At 41.9% G+C, this 22168-nt stretch overlaps 1 protein-coding gene across 2 annotated transcripts in view; it reads right to left on the reverse strand.

Annotated features, from left to right (window-relative positions):
* The window catches only part of ATP8B4 (ATPase phospholipid transporting 8B4 (putative)), a 515241-nt gene that overhangs the window by 228394 nt on the left and 264679 nt on the right, over positions 1 to 22168 (reverse strand). For both annotated transcript variants that reach the window (XM_040414025.1, XM_040414026.1), the window contains 2 exons: positions 21204 to 21286; positions 5044 to 5202 (listed from right to left, as the gene is read on the reverse strand). In XM_040414025.1, the coding sequence (XP_040269959.1) occupies positions 5044 to 5202; positions 21204 to 21286 (242 nt within the window). The remainder of the gene's footprint in view (positions 1 to 5043; positions 5203 to 21203; positions 21287 to 22168) is intronic.

A 22168-nucleotide genomic window follows, 5' to 3' on the forward strand; every position in this document is an offset into this window, starting at 1 on the left:
ATGTAAATCACATGGACGGCACGCGTTCGGCGATGCTGGCCCGCTTGGCAAAGGACTTCTGGGCCTATTGTCTAACCAGGAATCTGATCGTCCGGCGAAATACCTTCCAGGTCTCCACAACACCCATGCGGAATGGAGCTCACAGCTCCTGGAACTGGCGATCGATGTACCCAGACTTCTGCCAGCCTACCAGGATTTTCTGCGGGGGTCCATTGGGCCAACGACACCCACTCCTACTGGACGGTTCGTTGCTGCTACTCGCATGGAGGATTTCGGGGACCCCTTGGAAATCCAAGGAGTTTCAGACACAACTCAACGCCTCCTGGCTGATGCATGGGCTCCCGCCACTAGACGATCATTTGGGGCAGCCTGGAGAGCTTGGTCTGGCTGGTGCCTGGCTCAGGACTTGGATCCCGTTTCGGCACCTGTGACAGCGATACTCCAGTTCCTCACTTCGTTATTCGAGGCTGGTCGAGCATACCGCACAATTAACCTGTTTAGATCAGCCATCTCTTCGGCTCACCAGGGTTTTGACGGCTGTCCAGCAGACCAACACCCCTTAGTGTGCCGTTTACTTCGGGGTTCACGCCTTTCACGTCCCCCCAGACCTCGATACTTGGCTACATGGGACGTTTCCTGCGTCTTGTCGCTGTTTACTTCCTGGCCTCCTAATTCGGACATCACCCTGCACAGCTGTCGGCCAAATTGGTTTCCCTGTTCTGCCTCATTTCCTGCAAGTGGGTCTCGGACGTACAGGCCCTGGACTACGATGCGAGGTCTTTCACTCCGGATGGAGAGACTAACATCTCCAGACGCACTAAGACGGCTATATGTTTCTTGCTCGTATCCGAGTTTTCCAACTTCCCCGGCGTTGTGCCCAGTGACCTGTTTGAAGGAATATGAACTTCGGACGAAGGCCCATCGTTCTGTCTCCTCCCCTCAGCTCTTTCTCTCGATTCGTCAACCCTTCACCCCGGTGTCCAGCACTACCTTGGCTCGTTGGGTGAAATGGGTGATGTCACTGGCCGGCGTAGATACATCCATATTTAGCGTTCACTCCGCACGAGGGGCATCAGCCACGTCCATGGTGGCTTCGGGAGCACGTCTGGAAGACCTGATGAGGATGGCGGACTGGTCCCGCGAATCCACCTTCAGAGAATTTTACTTTGACCTCCGCCACATGTTTTCTCTTCTGTTATTAATCAGCTTTAAACTTGCAATATGAGCCTCTGTGTCTTGACATAAAATTACATGATTTTGCTATTTCATGACGTAAAGTTTATGAAAGACACGGAGGCGAGCATTGTCCCACCCTATTAATTTCCTATCATCGTATTCCCCCCGTCATTTTATATCTCAAGTTGATAAGTATCGCATTGAGCTCTGCATGATATGGCCTATTGGTGCAGCAGAACTGTTAACGTTATGTTTGACAATACATTATGTCTGGGCAGACGCAATTGGTTTAGGTACAGCTTTAACGTTTGGGCTCCTGTTTTTTTATATCTCCACATGTTGATTCTGTGCTCTTTGTGCTATATAGAGACCCTCACTTCCCAAGACTTCACCACGTTGACTGGAGATCTATGGATGCGGCTGAGATGGATTCCCCGCTTTGTCACCCGTTGATGGTTTAGTCCCAGTTCCCAGTTGGTTCCTGACAACTATCCAGGTGGATTTCGGGATGGTCGGTTCTACAGTGTTCTGGACTGTTCTTTAGTTCCTGTTTGCTGGTTTGGGGTAGCATCTCCAAAGAAAGAGGAATTGTATGGGGAGGTGCTGACTATTATACTGGGACTTGGTATGGGAGTGGTCTATCACCTTTGTTACCATTTTCCTACTGTTTGCATTCTTTGCTGCTATTGGTGGTCAGTAAAGAAAGGGTTAAGCAAATCCTGACTTTACGTCATGAAATAGCAAAATCATGTAATTCCCATGCCTTCTTAATTGTACCCTCTGCCTTCCTATCCATTTGATCCTTAAGCTGGGAGGAATCCTCAAATGAAATGGAAGTATTTTTGACTAACTTAGCAACTGCAGCATCAATTTTAGGAATACTGTCCTATTTCCATACATCAGTTTCATTAAAGGGATATCTTCTTTTTAGTCCTCTAGGTAAAAAGGTTCTTTTTTTCCGGTGTGTCCCATTCATTTTGAATCATTTTATGAACATTTTTGTGAACAGTAAAGATTTTTATTTTACTTTTCTCCCAAACCACCAAACATAGTATCTTGTACTGATCTGTGTTTTTTAACATCTTCAATCTTCATAATGCTATGAGCCGCCTTAAGTAACTGCTCTATATTGTCTGAAGAGAAAAAATACTTTTATTCTTTATCCGAAGAAGACTCCTCCTGTTCTCGCTCCTCTCTTTCTTCCCAAAAATCAGACTCAGAGGAAATTGTAGAATCAGAAGGTACATGCTTCCTTAGATTTCTTATTTCTCTTTTTAGGTAATGAAGATGCAGATAATCCAGACATGGCTGACTAAATCTCATCTGTAACCAAAGATTTGATGTCATTCATATACACTGGAGTCTCATCCTGAACCACTTTTAGAATACACCCAGGACAAAGCGGCTTCTTATATAATGAATCCTGCTTCTTTCCACATATGGCACATTAAGATGCAGCAGGTTTACACTTTGGGACCATCTCTTTCTCAGATTGAATGAGAGAAAAGAGAAAAAAAAACATTAAAATGGGAGTAAATAGAAAAGAAATATCTCCATACCAGGGAGATCTCATTAACTTACAATATCAGCTGATGGCAGAGGCTGTTTTACTGAACCATCCTCCATGCTGAGCGTTCAGGGGGAAAAAGGAGAGTCAGGTAGAACCGCCCCACTTCAGCTCTCAGCTGGGATAAAGATCGCCTGCAGGCGGATGTTAAATCCCGCACCCGGAAACAGCCAGTATGTGGAGGAGGAACACAGGCTAAGGCCCCTCGCCACCAATGAGAGATCTCCTGCCGGCAGGACTGGCGTTCGTTTCACCATCTGCATTCCACTGGACGCCGGAAACGCATCATCGTAAGTGACGCTAGCCCCCGGCTCCCGCGTCCCAATTTCAAACAGATGCCCAGGTTTCTACTTACCAAACAGTCAGCACCGTTGACATCGAATCCGAGGGCTTACTTATGACAAGGATCGCCGACATATCAGGTACCTGTAAGGAAAGGCAGGGAGCTTCTAGCTATGCCAGACCGTCTGCTGTAGATCCCATAATCCAAAAAGACCTCTCTGCACGTCTGCCCTGCACAGGGACAGGAAAAACTCAAAGTGGTGGGAAGGGAGGGGTTTTTAACCTATTTGCGTGTTTTGCCTGTCCCTGGCAGGGCGGGGTCATTTCAGGGGTGCCGTCGTGGAGCACCGCTATGTGACGCCTACCGACGTTTAAACCCTGCACCCCCCTTGATTGACAGCGCTAGAGTACGACTTCCACCTGGTCTAGCACTGTCAATCAAGGGAAGGGGGGGGGGTGTTTAGACGTCGGTAGGCATCGCATAGCGGTGCTCGTACTGAAAAAGCCTGCCTCCTGGTACTCAAAATTGCCTGCCAGCAAAGGAATAAAAGTACAATTTATCAACAACCGTGGAGCCAACAGTGAGGAGGAAGGTATTATTATGTTAAACTGCAGGATCAATCCTACCAGGCCATGTAACTTCTGTAAAAGGGGTGATCTGGTGACAGAGCCGCTTTAAAGACTTCAGAATATAGAGAGAACAAAGTAAAATTGTGTGATAACATTAGAGGTTACATTTAACCCTTTGGATATGGTATGTTTTTTTTTTTTCTTTTTTCGTTTTTGCGTTGTCATTTTTCTTCCCTACCTTCCTTGAGCCATAACTTTTTATTTTTCCGTTCACATAGCCTTATGAAGGCTTTTTTTTTGCGGGACAAGTTGTACTTTCTAATGCCACCATTTAATATGGCATACAATGTAGTGGGAAGCAGCAAACAAATTCCAAAGGGGTGGAATTGGGGAAAAAAAAAACACAATTCCTCCACCGTTTTACGAGTTTTGTCCCTACAGCTTTTACTTTGCAGCAAAACTGACCCATGCCCTTCATTCTCTGGGTCAGTACAATTACAACGATACCACATATGCATAGGTTTTTTATGTCTAAATAGTGTAAAAATTAATTAAAAATTATTTATTTTTATTTTTTACATCATCATATTCTGACCCCCATAAGCTTTTTATAGTTATACGGTATATACTGAGCTGTGTGGGGGCTCATTTTTTGCGGGGCGATCTGTAGTTTTTATTGATACCATTTTGGAGTGTGTGTGACTTTTTGATCACATTTTATTACTTTTTTTTGAACAAGCGATCAGCCATTTTGACCCTTTTTTTTGCGTTACACCATTCACTGTATTGGAAAATTATTTTTATATTTTGATAGTACAGGCGTTTTCAGATGTGGTGATACCCATGATGTTTATATTTTTTGTTGTTTATGTATTTTTTTTATTCTATCAAAAATTATATATATTTTTTTATAGTTTTGTAGTCCATATTTGAAGCTACAAGACTCTTTTTTTTTTATAATTCTGTACCGATATGTTTTTTTTTTTAATCCATATTAGCACTAGAATCGCTCATTTCTTATGTTGGGCTGCCAAAAATAAGAATTGCAGCTCCAATACCCTGGGTCTCTTCAGAGAGACCCAGCATTTTGAATTCAATTACTGGCATCCTCATTGGCCGCAGAAAATGCAGGTAAGAAGCCCCTAAGCTCGAGCTTCCAGTTTTGTTTTGGGCTTTTAGATGCTGTGATCACACTTGATCACAGCATCTAAAGGCTTTAATGACCGTGATCGGCATTATTGGCAGTCGCGGTCATTAGCCGCGGGTCTCTTCTGTTTGAAACAGCGAAGACCTGCTGGCCGTGGTGCCGGATGCACACGCGAGTGGACGCCATGTTTACCCATCGCTCCAGCGCCGTACATGTACAGCGCTGGTAGCAAAAGGGGTTAAAGGACATACATCTAAAGCTTTTCTACATGTTTGTAAGCATTTGAAAATAAGTAGCATACCTGCAAAGACAACCATCCCAAAGCACCATTCAGTATTTCTTAGAACACATCCTCTTAGAAGCATCTTGCTATTATTTAGAGAATACTTGCAGTCTTTCCAGATTAGAGTTCCATTAAACTTGTCAAGCTTGTTGTTTGGGGGCTCACATAAAATCTCCCCTGTAGGAAAAAGAAAACTATTTGTAAATCAATTGTGCTTTAACTACCAGCTATTGGTGTGCTATTTTCACACCTAGGTTTTGTAGGCCACTTTCAGTCCAAATAATGCCTTGAGAGCAATGGATTCTTATCAAGAGCCAATTCACAAGTCAGTGTTTGGTCAGTGATTTTCAAGAGCCAAAACCAGGAGTGGGACCTACACAGAGATAAGGTGTAATGGACAGATTTGTACCTGTTTTCGCTCACAATAACCGATGGAAATCACTGATCAAAACTGACTGTGTAAATTAGGCTAATTTCAGACAAGCGTGCCAACTGTGGAAAACAAGCTCCGTGTGGGAGTGTGATTTCCAGTTATGGACACTGCTCCTTTAACAGGACTACACAGCTATTTGTATGGCACTAACTAATATAGCCTTTGTTGAAATTCTGCACCATTTTCTATATTTCACAAGGTATGACCCTTGTTTACAAAGTCTTTTGAGCTGTCCACACAAAGGTCCTGTCCATAAAATGGCTGCTGATGGAGGGTCAAGCGACCAGGAAAATCACCTCCATGTAATGTCTCTTCCATTCACACTGCACCTCGACTAAACTCCCAACAGAACAAGTGCAGCTGGCAGGTGCAATGTATTTGAATGGACGAGAGATCACATGGAGGTGATTTTCCTGGTCACCTAACCCTCCATCAGCAGCCATTTTATGGACAGGACCTTTGTGTGGACAGCACAATACACTTTGCAAACACTTTGAATATAGAAAATAGTGCAAAAGCTATATTAGTAAGTGCCATATAATCATCTTACAAACACAATGGTCTCTAGAGGCCAATCCCTTTTAGGTCTGAGACCTCGGGCAGTTATCTGAGTGCTCAAATCTTTCCCTTTTTTTCACTCTAAAACTGTACAAAACCAAAACAATACACTGATATTGCTTAAAATGTTGAAAGGTGTTGAATATATCTCCACAGGCTGAGCATTACTGTTCAATGATTAAAGGGTCCAGAAGAATAGTGCTGACATGGTATGTTTAATCAGTCAGGTGACAGGAGTATATAGTATTAGGCCTCATTGCAGACAACAATTGGACATGTTCTTCCTTTTTATAGGGGCGACGTAAAGGAAGTACGGATGCGGAGAGCACACGGTGTGCTCTCAACAACTTTTGTGCCATCATTGAAATTAATGAGTCTTCGTCCGTTCTGCCAAATTGTTGTGTGAATGGGCCCTTACTTTAAAGAGGACCTTTCACCACTCCTGTAATGACAGTTTTAATAGCTTTATGCATTTCCCATGTAATAACAATTATGGAGCATCTATTCTTATGGCTCTATATTGTACCATTCCTTTATTATTTCTACTAGAAGTTATATATGAATTGCTATTAGCCTTCAGTAAGGGTACAGAGGGTGGTAACCAGTTGGGGTGTGTACCTGCACACACTGTAAATGGCAGCACTGATTGGATAGAGTCAGACTGTGCAGGGACACCACCGCCAACTTGTTACCTCCCCTCTGTACCCTTATTGAAGGCTAATAGTAATTCATTCATAACTTATAGTGCAAATAATAAAGGAATGGCACAACATAGAGCCATAAGAATAGATGCTCCAGAATTGTTATTACATGGGGAACGCATGAAGCTATTAAAACAGACATGTCAGGAGAGGTGAAAGGCCTCTTTAACAAGATCACCCTCTTTAGAGTGCCTTCACACATAGCAGATTTTGTTGCAGACATTTCCCCAACTCAGGTGAATGGACCTGATTTTCAGTCACAGAAAATGTATGGAACAAAATCTGTGAGACGCGAAGGCGCCCTTATGGTGACTGAGAATGTTTGTGAACATTTAGAGAGAGCCTACAGACAGGGAAAGGCTAACATGAGCAATTGAAAATGTCAGGCACTACACTTATGTTTGCATGGTGTATGTGGAACAACTGATGCACAATGTAGATTAGGAGAAATACGATTCTGGTAGTTGCATAGCAGGTGGATTTCTTTTTTCATGACATATACCAGTAATTCAGACTAGGTATATCTAAACATTGAAATACATCACTATATGGATTTCATTTTCATGGATTTTCCTCTAACAAGATATATTACTAAGTTTAACATGTTCTAAGGCTCTATTTAAAAAAACTAAATTGTACAGTCGTGGCCATCTATGGCAATCCCAAATGCTTTGAATGAAGTGGGGCTGGTCATGCTTGACCAGCACTCCATTCAAAAAGTGGACACAGGTCCCTTGTTCTCCTGATCATTGCGGGATCCAACCAGTGTCGTACATAGAAAAGTAAGGGCCCCATAGCAAGGATTAAACCAGGCCCCCCACACAGGACCACATAAACCCCTTTCAATGACCCTTGGGCCATTTTTTCCACTGCCTCGTTTGCTAAAAGTTGTTTCTTTAGAGGGTACAGTCCTGACCAAGTTTTCACCCCTAGTAGAAGAGGAGATGATCCCCACTGGGCCCCTTCTTGCCCTGAGCTCCATAGCAGCCGCTATGTTTTGCCGCTATGGTAGTTACACCCCTGGTTCCAGCAGCCAGACCACCATCAATCTAGCAGTTACCCCCTGCCTAGTAAATAGGGGATAACTTGTTCTAACTCTTTAAGAATTAATAAAGGCAATAAAATGCATAGATGTCGAAGACAACCAGACACTAATTCCCATGTGGCTTTAAATTTCATGACCGAAAACTATGTTTTAATCCTGTTTTTTTGCATAATTCCTTTGGCCTTTACGTTATTTACTTTATTTAAGCTTTGGACTGAATACTTTCCAAGCTCGTACAAGGAATGATGATGCATTTGAAATAGTGAAGGAATTTGACAGGCTCTAAATTTCACAATGCCTGGATTCCAAATTCAGATAAATTGTCAAGCTTACAATCTTTTTTTTTTTTTTTAAACTTTGACTTGTCACATGCTTTTCCTGGCAGGTTTACATTTATTTTATGGAAGATTTAAATACAGATTGTGTGAGATTTAAGAGAAAACATTCATGCAAATTGAAAGGCTTGAAATTCATAGCTCTAACTTTAACAAAGACCCGAACCAGAGATCGACATGCAAAATGAATTAAAATTCCACAAGTCTACTTACATGTAAAATTAATGTTTCCTTGAATTTATTTAAAATGTGACCATTATATATATTTTTATTTTATTTTATTATTATTATTATATATTTTTTTTGCAATGCTCAGCCTGTGGAGAGACATATATCAGTTTCTTATATACAGTGGCATGAAAAACTATGGGCACTCCTGGTCAAAATTACTGTTAGTGGTAAACAGTTAAGATGAAGATGAAATGATCTCCAAAGGCATAAAGTTAAAGATGACACATTCTCTTTGTATCTTACGCAAAAACAAATTTAGATTTTCATCTTTAACATTTTCAAAATAACAAAAAAGGAAAAGGAAAAGGGTCAGAAGCAAAACTTTGGGTACTCTGCGTGGTTAGCGCCCAATTTGGCTAGTATCACAGCTTGTAAACGCTTTTTGTAGCCAGCCAAGAGTCTTTCAATGCTTGTTTGAGGGATTTTCATCCACTCTTCCTTGCAAAAGTCTTCCAGTTCTGTGAGCTCCATCTTGAATGAACTGCTCTTTTGAGGTCTATCTACAGATGCCATTTTCAAAGGTGTGTGACTTTTTGTTCTCTTTTTAATACATATTTTGGGGGAAGTAAAGTGACAAAAAAATGGCAAATTGACCATTTTGAAATATTGTAATATTTTAATAGTACAGATTTTTTTTTAAGCAACGATGCCTTTGATTTTTATTTATTTTTTAAAGAAAGGGGAGTGACTTTAACATATATATTTTTTTTAAACTCGTTTTATTAAAAGAGAATGACACAAGTATGGCATACATGTAGCAATGTGATGGCCCACGCAGGGGCACCTCAGAAATACCAAGAGAACAGTGATACATAAAGACATTGACATTTATCAGGACTCTAGCATGTAAAAGGACATGTTCTTAACCCTGACAGCATACAATATTCACAGAATAGACAAATCACACACATAAATGCTCCAACATTAACATCAGTGATAACAGTGCTATAAAGTATCTGAATATTGGTTCGAAGATCAATGTGACCCGTCAGCCGTCGAGTGCAGACGCGATGAGTGTAAGGTGAGAGGAGAGGCACACCAGTCACCCCAGACTTTATCAAATTTTTGTGGACACCCCCTATGCTTATACACAATGTTCTCCATGGAGACTGCGTGGTTCACAAGAGTGAGCCATTGTCCCTTCGAGGGGGGGGGATCTCCCATCCATCTTATGGCAATTGCCTTTCTAGCTAGAAATAGTGTTTCCGCTAAGAAGATTCTGTGGTAGTGTGACCACGACTCTTCATCAATGACTCCCAGAATGCACATTTTGGGGCATAACGGCAATGTCACAGGAACCATAGTTGCGAGGACCTCCAGAACTGAAATCCAGAACTGTCGAATGAACTCACAATCCCACATCATATGCCAAAAATTGGCTCCAACAGCATCGCATCTATGGCACCTGGAGTGGCTAATCCTGCCCATCTTTTGAAGTCTGGTGGGCGTTAGATAGCTACAATGAAGGATAAAAAGCTGGATCATCCTATTATTTATAGAGGGCGATACCTTGGTCGGAGCCATTAATGCCTCCTCCCAATCCTCAGAAGACAAAGATGGTATTAGCAATTTCCATCTGCCCTCAACGGCCAACCTGCACACACTGTAAATGGCAGCACTGATTGGATAGAGTCAGACTGTGCAGGGACACCCCCCCAACTTGTTACCTCCCCTCTGTACCCTTATTGAAGGCTAATAGTAATTCATTCATAACTTATAGTGCAAATAATAAAGGAATGGCACACCAGCAGGCGGCAGTCCAACAAGTGTGTATATAGCGCTGAGACTATGCCTCTCGGGCCTTGCGATTTTAAAACCCCTATGATAGGGTATTTAGAAATACTCCTGTTATCACCTCTGAATTGGGCCTGTAGTGCATGTCTCAATTGGAGGTACCTGAAGAAAAGAGTACGGGACACCTGAAACTTATCCTGAATCTGGGAGAATGATCTAAGCTGCCCGCTCTCATATAGATCGCCCAAAGTGAGTATACCATGCCTCTTCCAGTCAGACACACCCTCCAGCTTTACCAGATGTGGGAACATACAGTTATCCCATACAGGGACTTCACTTGGCAAATCCTTGTAGGAATTTAACTTAGATGCCTGCCATATCTGATGGGCTAGCTTATGTACTGGGAGAAGACCCTTTTGAATATGGTGAGATCCCTCCAGAACGGGCCACAGCGTGGGGACTTGCAAATATTCGTGCAGGTAGCATTCTGCGTTTGGGCTTGGGGCATCGGTTACCAAATATCTCAGAAATCTAAGTTGACTTGCAATATAAGAAAAAAAGAAGTCTGGAAGGGAAGCTCCTCCCTGTAGCCTCGGCCTCTGTAAAACTGATAGTGAGAGTTTCCTCCTAGATTTACCCCATACAAAGGAGGCTATAATAGCATGGATACGTTTCAAAAATCCCCTGGGGACTGGCGTACAGGCGTGGGACAGCAAGTATAAACCCTTGGGCAAGAGTACCATCTTTACCAGATTCAATCTACCCATAACCGACAAAGGGAGGGTCTCCCATGTTTTAACCTTATCTTGGAATATGGTCTCTAAGGGTTCAATATTCAATACATAGGAGAGTTGGGGCTCTTTAGTGATTATTACCCCTAAGTATTTAAACCTATCAACTACAGGCAGGTTGTTTCGACAACTAGGCCAATCATGGTTCCAGAGTGGCATGATGGCAGACTTGCCCCAGTTTATGTGCAGCCCGGAGTATTGCCCAAAGCGCTCTATGATTTCAATAGCTCTTAGTAGAGATACTTCCGGTTCCGACATAAAGAGGATCAAGTCGTCTGCATACAGTCCAATCCTGCCTTCCCTATCTCCCTCGCAGACACCTGCATAAACCTGGTCCTGTCTAAATCTAATGGCCAGATGCTCTATGGCAATTGCAAACAGCAAAGGCGAGAGCGGGCATCCCTGCCTCGTGCCTCTGAGTAAGGGGAACCTATCAGAGTGGGAACCGTTCAGTTGGATGCTAGCAGTGGCATTTTATATAATATTTCTATCCATTTAATGAATTTAGGACCGAAGCCAAAGCTGCCCAGCACTGCAGTCAAAAAGGGCCATTCCAACGAGTCGAAAGCCTTGGCCGTGTCCAGTGAGGCCATCTCTCCTTCTTAGCTACCCCCAGCTGCGCAATTACTTGAGCCCTCCTAATGTTGTCTGATGTGGACCTTCCAGGCATGAAGCCCGACTGATCAGAGTGAATTATTGACGTGATGACCTTATTCAATCTATTGGCTATAATTCTGGTCAGGATTTTATAGTCCAAGTTTAAAAGTGAAATTGGACGATAAGATCCACATTCCAATGGGTCCTTGCCAGGCTTCAAGATCACAACAATGGATGCATCATACATGGAATCTGACAAGGAGCCACGGGAGTGCGCCGCTCGGTACTTAACTTATATTTTTAAAAACTTTTCCCCCCTTGTTTATAAGTCACCCTAGGTGAATATAATTAGCAATCATCAGATTGCCAACTGTGTTCTGTGATGGGTATACATATTCATCACATAACACACCATTCACTGTATTCGAATATAGTGCTAGAAAGTATTGGAATATACAGAAATGGGTATCAGAGCCTGCTTACAGCTTCCCTGATCTCAGCTGGGAAGCGCTGTTATGGGTGCGGGAGTGTGTGGCTCCCACATCTGCCCCGCTCAGATGCAGTGGTCAAATTTGACCATAGCATCTGAGGGGTTAAATGTATGCAAACGGCCTTATGGAGGGTGCCAGCTTTAAAGTGACGACTTCGGCTGTACATGTAAAGAGGTACAAAAGTACTGTACAAAACAATCTTAAGGCCCTTTGACATGATTTGAACTACTAAATAAAAAACATTTCCACCGGATCACAGAAGCTGAGCCAAGCTGCTGTATGGTGACAAACTTGTCAACAGTTTCCACTGATATTCAGCAGACCTGTGAATGCAGGCTGTAATTCAGAATTACTGTGAAATAATGTATTTACAGTACTTCACTTTTTTACATAGATTCATTCTATACATAGCGTTCAAAGGTGGACATACCCTTTAAGACTGTTAGGTTCAGGGAAGGACACGTTCTTTCTAAATCATAACTCTGATATTGGTAGGAGAACTAGTCAACTTTAAAGGGGTTGTGCAGTGCTTAGATACTGATGACCTATTATCAGGATAACTGCTTGATGTGGGCGCTGTGAGCATTGTGTCCTCTGTACTGTTAACCTGCTAGCCATCTAGATTGTAGCGGTGGAGCAGTACTTACATCTTCCTGTCCCGTTCTAACTAGCTGTACCCCCCCCCCAGCAAGAATGAGCACTGCTGCAGCAGACGCTCGTATCTTCGAATTATTTCTACTGAGCAGATTCCGAACACTTGATAAGGAGTCTGCACAGTAGAAAACAGGATGGTAGCGTACACTGCTAGCAGGACCAGGACGGGGAGCCTATACAGCCATTTTCTATGATGCCATATATGGGGGCCAGAGTTACCAAAACAATCCGTTTACAGGAGCACCAGCCAGGAACATTCAGCATCAACTTCAGCAGTGAAACACAGTGAGTAACCACAAACTAATGCCTTTAAAGGGGTTCTCATGATTTGTAAAAAATTGGCAGAGAGCTCTGTCCCTGCCAATTCAATCGCCACTGGGTCTGTATTGGGGTCATGTTCATTGCAATCACTGTAGCCAATCACTGGCCTCAGCTATCATGTGTGCATAAATAGCTTACTGGCAGGACTCAAGGCATGTATGAAAAGTATGTAATCACTGCAGGATTGATAAGGAGGGGTCTGATGCGGCAGCGTAAGAACAGTGGGAAATTTTCAAGGGGAGTAGGTTTTACAAAAATTTACAAAGTACCCTGCTCTTTACCAAAATTTAGCAAGTGATGCAGTATCCATTTAACCCTGAAAAATGTTAGTGTAGAAGTGCTAGTGCTGTGCAATATAAGCTACCTGCAGTCTGTAGGGTAGAACAGAATTATCAGAACCTTTGTTAAATATGCTTACCTTTACTTTTTGTTAAAAGAGGACCACAGAAAAGCTTTTACTAGTGGTTACTTTTAGGTGAAAATCCTAAATATTTCTTGAGCAACAAACCAAAAAATGGATTTGTGGTAGTCATTTTACTACACCCCAGCAAACTTATGCAAAGGCATACCAGAGCAGATTTTCAAGTGTAATCATTGCTAATGCCATGGTTAAATTCCAAAAACAATAAACACGACCCTCATTACAAACCATTCCACAAGTTTATCGCTCCTGTTCATCTCAAGTTGCCACAATTTGGCTCTCAACTAAATAAAACTGAAAGCTAATCAAACTCAAATTAGCAAAGCATTAAGTCTTGAAGGAAGGCCCCGCTGATGAAAGAAGTAGGAGACATTTGTGGAATGCCATAGAATTCAAACCAAAAAAACATTTTACTTAATGACAGATTTTCATTACGTTGCCTAATGCTGGTAGTATCTCATTCATTTTTAGAGCATTTTATTTTATTATCATATATTTTATTTTGTAATGCATACTTGCTACATGATTCACATATCCATAAAAACCAATAGCATATCAGTAAAAACAAAAGTCATACAATCAAAATATAAAATGGAAAGATGCAGCAATCAAAACAATCGATAGTCCTTTGTATAGTACTTGGACTTCAGCATCACATGTTATTATTTAGAAAAAAAAATCTCATCTCTCTTAATATTCTACAGGGATCTTTTCAGATTTCAGTTTTGTGCTCTGCATCAGACCAGCAATTGCTGAAGATTAATACTAAGTCCAGTAACTGAGGGGTATCAGGGTACATTATACAGGGGGTAATGTAACTAAGGGGTATCAGGGTACATTATACAGTAGTAATATAACTGAGGAAGGCAATCAGGGGACATTATACAGGGGTAATATAACTTATATTACCCCTTTATAATGTCCCCTGATAGCCCTCCTCAGCAGTTATATTACCCCTGTATAATGTCCCCTGATAGCCCTCCTCAGTTATATTACCCCTGTATAATGTAACCTGATACCCCTCCTCAGTTATATTACTCCTTTATAATGTACCCTGATACCCCTCCTCAGTTATATTACCCCCTGTATAATATACCCTGATACTCCTTAGTTATAGACGTAGCATTTCTTCTGCTCACACTGTCACTGACAGCCTGACGGGGACATCGCTGCCTGTCTCTCTCTCTGTGCCTCGGGAGTCTGCCTGTTTGTGAACGCCTGCAGCAGGGTGTTGTGTGCGAGTCTGCGGTAAGGTGTGGGGGTCCTGTGTTGTCTCTGCGGTGCGGGGGGAGTGCTGCGATCTGTCTCCTCAGTGCAGAGTGTAATCAGACTGGCCCTGAGCCGCCAGACCCCCAGGAAGACCTGCAGAAGACGAGTGTGTATAACTGATCAGATCTGAGAGCCCCAATGAAAACAAATCATTTACTGCCGCGTGTGGTCAAAGACTATTACCAGGGACTCTGTATCCACAAGGGCCCGGCGCACCGCAATCTTTATAGAAAACCGTACCAGTACTTAAGACAGTCAATTAGATTATATGTGTTAGAGCTGTACGATAGGTTAAATGAAATAGTCTGTTCTATAAGCACCACATTATTTTCTGTCCGCCGCCACAAAACAATCTGGAAGTGCCCCTCCCGAGACCAGGCTCTGGATCCGCCACTATTAACTACCTAATCACAATCAGGTCACAATAAAAAATAAAAAAAACAACGTACTTTCATACTCACTTAATCTAAAACACACATTTTGTCTTTGAACTTCACTTCCTGAAGGGCAGTATGAGTGTGGTTTGGCATGAAAGCGATTGAATTAAAGAAGGATTGGGCTTATTCTGAAATATACAATGCATTGTTTGTAAAGGACAAAACGATAGGTGTAACAAAACAAGAAAGCACTATTGATGCTCTTCAAAACCCGACAATTTGACAAACTTCCGCTGTTGCTTGCAATTTCATTTTTCATATGAAAAAAGGCTGGGAGCACCACACCTACTTTTGCAGAACAATGGGTAAATACAAATGCCACTAGAAAGGTGCTCTTATATTTCTGGTCCTCTGAAAACACAAGTAAGGACTCAAAGAGAAAGGACTATACACCCTCCTTAAGGTATAGCAACAATGCAAAGGAATACAATGAGAGGAGCGGTTCATCAGATGGTACTAGCCTATTTACATGGTCTTGGTTGGTACTTCTTCAAACTACCTGACAACTGTTTGAAGAAGAAGCAGAAGAATGGTGCATAAACCCATTAAATCCAAGCCCTTTGGGTACCTTAGCCCAAGAGTCCTAGTGCTTCATCATTTTAGGTTACCTTTCGGAAGCCCATCTAAAATAAAACATACCATATATTCTACACGTTTTTTTCCCCTCAATGGATTAAATATGCCATGTACTGTATAATCTTAGCCTAAGTGATGACTGTACTTTAAAAAACTAGTTGGTGTAGTCTCTCAAAGATATCAAAGATAATGCATTTTTTTCAAGCAAAACTATGGTACAAACTATGATTAAATGGCGGCATCAGTGGCATAATATTTCAGGCACAACTGTGTATGTAAAGTACCATTTTCACCTCTTTCTCTCATCAGTTTTCAAAACAGTGCAAATCACAAGCAGTTCCTGGAGCACAGTTCGCCTTAATGGTTAACAATGATGATTTGTATGGCTCTGTCAGCTCTCCTAAAATGAAGTGTAATTCATGAAGGATGTGATGACATGCAAATACTTGCAGTTTTGAGAGGTTAAAGTTGAACTTCAAAGCAGGAAGCCTAAAATACTAAAGTAATGTATTCTGGTATGAGCTACCTAAATGAACATCTGCCCAGATTTTGAGCAGTGTGGAAAAATGTAGCACATAGCATTATTATACCACATTCTACAAAATAAAAGGTTCCTTGGAATATGGGAAAGGTCAAATACAGAGAGCTGCGTCCTTACAGATCTGGTATTTTACATTTAAAGATCTAGGTCTTAGAAGGAAAACAAAACCAATGGTTTGGTATAAACATTGCACAGTGAATTAGTAGAATTTATTTTACTGTCGAAATTATTTACTTTATATCATCCTTTTCTCTTTTACTAGTCCAATGGCATTATTAAAAGGCTAAGTCCTTTTACTGAAAATATGCAATTATTAATTGATGCGTTGATTTTGGAAACCATTATATCAACATGACAGCTCTCAAAGTCTTAGTGTATTTTCTTCAATTTTTTTCCCCCCACTTGGAAAATGTACCAACTTATTGGATTCTAACTGATGTCAAAACAGTACCTCAAATATCCGTCCCCCTTCAAACTTCAAGGGAAAATAAATTACATTTTCCTCAGAGACATCCAGATTAAGTTATACTGTTCACATTAAAAAATAAATAGAAAGTAATGAATAGGTTAGAGGTTTTCAAGGTTGCCAGTTCTACCCTGCTCCCCATTTTGATCGGTCGCGTACTTTTCATTGGTGGCTTTCAGGTGTGGATGTCTCTGTAGTTTTAGCATGACTATGAAAACTACAAGTTATGGCACGGAACATACCACGAGTAGCCTGTATACAAACTACTCCCCCCAACTACACTGCTCAAAAAAATAAAGGGAACACTTAAACAACACAATGTAACTCCAAGTCAATCACACTTCTGTGAAATCAAACTGTCCACTTAGGAAGCAACACTGAGTGACAATCAATTTCACATGCTGTTGTGCAAATGGGATAGACAACAGGTGGAAATTATAGGCAATTAGCAAGACACCCCCAATAAAGGAGTGGTTCTGCAGGTGGTGACCACAGACCACTTCTCAGTTCCTATGCTTCCTGGCTGATGTTTTGGTCACTTTTGAATGCTGCCGGTGCTTTCACTCTAGTGGTAGCATGAGATGGAGTCTACAACCCACACAAGTGGCTCAGGTAGTGCAGCTGATCCAGGATGGCACATCAATGCGAGCTGTGGCAAGAAGGTTTGCTGTGTCTGTCAGCGTAGTGTCCAGAGCATGGAGGCACTACCAGAAGACAGGCCAGTACATCAGGAGACGTGGAGGAGGCCGTAGGAGGGCAACAACCCAGCAGCAGCACCGCTACCTCCGCCTTTGTGCAAGGAGGAACAGGAGGAGCACTGCCAGAGCCATGCAAAATGACCTCCAGCAGGCCACAAATGTGCATGTGTCCGCTCAAACGGTCAGAAACAGACTCCATGAGGGTGATATGAGGGCCCAACGTCCACAGGTGGGGGTTGTGCTTACAGCCCAACACCGTGCAGAAAGTTTGGCATTTGCCAGAAAACACCAAGATTGGCAAATTTGCTACTGGCGCCCTGTGCTCTTCACAGATGAAAGCAGGTTCACACTGAGCACATGTGACAGACGTGACAGAGTCTGGAGACGCCGTGGAGAACGTTCTGCTGCCTGCAACATCCTCCAGCATGACCGGTTTGGCATTGGGTCAGTAATGGTGTGGGGTGGCATTTCTTTGGAGGGCCGCACAGCCCTCCATGTGCTCGCCAGAGGTAGCCTGACTGCAATTAGGTACCGAGATGAGATCCTCAGACCCCTTGTGAGACCATATGCTGGTGCGGTTGGCCCTGGGTTCCTCCTAATGCAAGACAATGCTAGACCTCATGTGGCTGGAGTGTGTCAGCAGTTCCTGCAAGACGAAGGCATTGATGCTATGGACTGGCCCGCCCGTTCCCCAGACCTGAATCCAATTGAGCACATCTGGGACATCATGTCTCGCTCTATCCAGTCACGTTGCACCACAGACTGTCCAGGAGTTGGCAGATGCTTTAGTCCAGGTCTGGGAGGAGATCCCTCAGGAGACCGTCCGCCACCTCATCAGGAGCATGCACAGGCGTTGTAGGGAGGTCATACAGGCACGTGGAGGCCACAAACACTAATGAGCCTCATTTTCACTTGTTTTAAGGACATTACATCAAAGTTGGATCAGCCTGTAGTGTGTTTTTCCACTTTAATTTTGAGGGTGACTCCAAATCCAGACCTCCATGGGTTAAAAAATGTGATTTCCATATTTTTTTTTTTTTGTGTGTGATTTTGTTGTCAGCACATTCAACTATGTAAAGAACAAAGTATTTCAGAAGAATATTTAATTAATTCAGATCTAGGATGTGTTATTTGTGTGTTCCCTTTATTTTTTTGAGCAGTGTACTTCCTCTGTCCCTGCTGTCCCTTGCTGCTTTAAAGGGGTTGACCACTTTGTTACATGTTATGCTTACTTACATATATTCTGTGGCAGCTTCTGTTATCTTGTGGTGTTTTGTATCACTGTCCTTTTTTTTGGGCTGGGGCTGCTGCTCCTGTATACGGTGTCTGTGCACTGTGTTGGCAGCATTGGCCCCTCTTATAGACTTAATTCAAAATGGTTCCTCTCCTAAACCCCCATCTTCACAGCTGTGCACGCTCCCCCTGTCTGCTCCAATGCGCAGACTCCATGTCCGGAGTGCTGCTCCTGCGCTGTTGAAGTTTTTTGAACCATTTTGAATGATGTCTATAAGAGGGGCCAGTGCTGCCAACACAGTGCACAGACACGAGCAGAAGCCCCAGCCCAAATAAACAGGGATGCAAAACGCCACAGGATAACAGAAGCTGCCACAGAATATATGTACAGTAAGTAAGCACAACATGTAACAAAGTGGCCAACCCCTTTAACATCTCTATGGCAAAAAAATAAGCAATCAAACGTGAAGCAACTACATGTTGTACTTGTGGTTATATTTCCTTCGTCAATACTCAGCTCATTTTTTTTTAAGAGATGTACCGTGGTATTGGAATACTGCCTTGGTAAATCCTAGACAACAGGCACGTACCCCAAAGGACTAACAGTAGTAATAATAGATGCAAGCAGCAATTAGAATCAATTAAGGCAATTTAACCTCTACGATCTAGGCACGACTGTACTGTATGACATGAAAATATAAACTATGATATTAACTAATCATTTCATTAAAAAAAACAAGGTTAATAGACAATTGGTATCCCTTTTGCTTCTATCAAAGTCTACAAAAGGTTTTTCTCACATGCTTGAGGTCATTATGATGGTTAGTTTCCACCACTGATCATAGATTATGTCAAAATCATTAAAGACTACCCCAATCTATATTAAAATGTATCCTGTACCCAGAATAGCATTACAATATGTACTAAAGGAAACAGATATGTTGCTAAACGAGAGACTGGAGGAGCCAAAAAAACCCAGTGCAGCCTCCCATTCACCATTTCAGCACTGTGCGGCGTTATGCGGCGAGATGCAGTGGATGCGAACTCTAGGCTTCGAACTATGATAAGACAACCCAGAAAACTCCTGGTGAACAGTGCTCTTGTGCTGGAAAGTCTATTCCAGCTCTGACAACAGAGCACAGACCATTTTTACACACTTCAGCACACAGTGTTCCCGTGAGAGTGCATGGCCTACTGCTTTGATGATAAGCCACTGTTGCTACTGGACATTTCTACTTTACGTACAATTGCCTGGGACAGTTGAGGAGCATATGAAAGGTTGAAAGTAAGCAGGGATATAAGAGGTGGGTGCACAATGGTAATGTGTGACTAACCTAGTTGTCTCTCTGCATCAGTTGTTTCCTTCTTCCTACTCATATCACAAGTCTCTATCTTACTCCACATGTTTCCAATGCAGAGTCAATTGTGAAGATTGATGACATCTCATTTCCAAAGCGAAGTCTGAGAAGTCACTTTGGAATTTTTGGATAAGGAGGAGGTGAGATCAGATCCCCAGGACCACATGTCCAGAAGTTAAACCAACTGCAATTGTTAGACATGCTAGCAAGAAAAATAACAATGAGAACCTGTAGATGTGCATCATAGATCAGGTAGTGCCCTTGGGTGTGTATAAGTAGACAGAAATGGAAAGGAAAGATAAAGTGAGAAGCTTTAGCTATAACATACAAACAGATTGTGCACTAGCTAATCAACGAATAACAAGAAGCTAATATTCATTATCTTCCTACCAAGGAAAAATAAACGTAATATTTATTCCTTTTTTAAGAAACATTCGCTGCATAGGCATGAAGAATCAGGGGTCAGTATCAGACTGGGGACCATTAGTGTGGTAGCAATCCCTTTTCTGCTGCGTTTTTCCCTCTCTCTGGTAACGTGCAGAAGAATACATGGATCCAGCTGGCTACAGATGACCATCAGTCAAAATGTTTTCTGTTCAAAAGATTTTTCATTTACAGCCAGCTAGGAGAAAAGCTTGAGAAATGTATAACAGCAGAGAGATTTTTTTAATATTTCATGAAACCTCTGTCTTATACTGGTCATGTCTGATCAGCCCCAAACACACAGCCATATTCTCCATCCAAACAAAATAGAACTGTACATAGCAGTGTTATAAGCTATGTTGTTATTCCAGTTCCAATCAGTGACAAGTACACATAGCTATTACTATTCTGGAAATTCAAAGTGTAAGTTAACATATAGGAAATGTCACTAGGTTACTCTGCTGCAATATGACAAGGCGTTGTTGAATATTAAACACTAGTCCAAAGGTCCATGAGAATCTGAGCCCCTCTTGCAGCACAAAATCGTGAGAATGAGTAGTTGAGGAAAATAACAGGTCCTATGGTGTCAGAGATCTCTCACATGTAAGCAATGTGTAGCAAGCAGCATCTTATATCACTGCTTCATTACCTACACGTTTCGACCAAGACCAGACTTCGCAAGGATGCATTTGTGTTATCACTCCACAAGTATTACATAAGCAATTATATGTATTTTGTTATGTATATGCACATTATATTTTTAATAATCTGATGACAGGCAGACTCTATAAAACTATAAAAATTTCTTGAGACTCGCTCAACATTTTCAACTCAAGTCATTACCATTCACTAGTTCTTTACTTACCATCAAATTCTGCTAGCCTGGAAATATCCTCTCCAAGATCAGCAGTAACTGGCAGGGCTTGCCGAACTTTCAGATTAGTCTCTCTGAAAAATATGCAATAATATACAATCTGTCATATTAACCCAAGTATTAATCGTCTCATTCCCGCGTACTGTATAACATTGTAATAACACAATTCTGGCGTGCAGCCCAAAGAAGAGACAATGATTGCCAGCAGTTACACACTAGCATTAACAATCCCATTCTACTAAGATACTACTAGATCTACTATACCACTTTATCATAAACATTGCCATTAGAAGCACCTAGCTGTGATTTATGCTCCGGAGGTGTCATTCCACACATATACAAATACTGCTTTGTTAGTGTTACAGTAAGAGTGCAGACCATGAGTGCAATAAGGAAGCATGTATTTCATGATAGGAGTTTTACAGTGCGACTTAGATATTGATATTCTTCTTGCATGTCTAGCAATAATGTATTAGTTCCACCCCTCAACACTCTATCCAAAATACCCTATTAATCTACTGTATAATGGAGAAAGGTAACAATGAGGGCGCTATGATATGATGCGCTTTGGTTTTGCAGAAAGTACAGAGATTAGTGGTAATTCAGGTGCTGTTGTCGTGGCTCAACCACAATGTGCAATAGCGCCATTTATGCTTTAGTTCTCCAAAATAATAACATAATGTAATAATTAAATTCGGCTATTTACCTCCCTGAAATAACCTGCAGCCCAGAAAACATACTAAAAGGGGATAAGAAATGCTGCTGTACGCCTGATGAAGGGACTGGTGATGTTTCGAAAGCTCGCTATGTAACATCATTACTTCTATTTCTGTTAGCCATTGAAAGGTATCAAACCTGCAATACTCTTATTTTGTTTCTCTTAATGAGAGCACTAAACTTGTAAAGTAATATGTAATAATCTAAGTGTTTCACCTGTGGCATGTTACTGTCTAACA

The sequence above is a fragment of the Bufo bufo genome, chromosome 1, assembly GCF_905171765.1.
Source record: "Bufo bufo chromosome 1, aBufBuf1.1, whole genome shotgun sequence".
Taxonomy (NCBI): domain Eukaryota; kingdom Metazoa; phylum Chordata; class Amphibia; order Anura; family Bufonidae; genus Bufo; species Bufo bufo.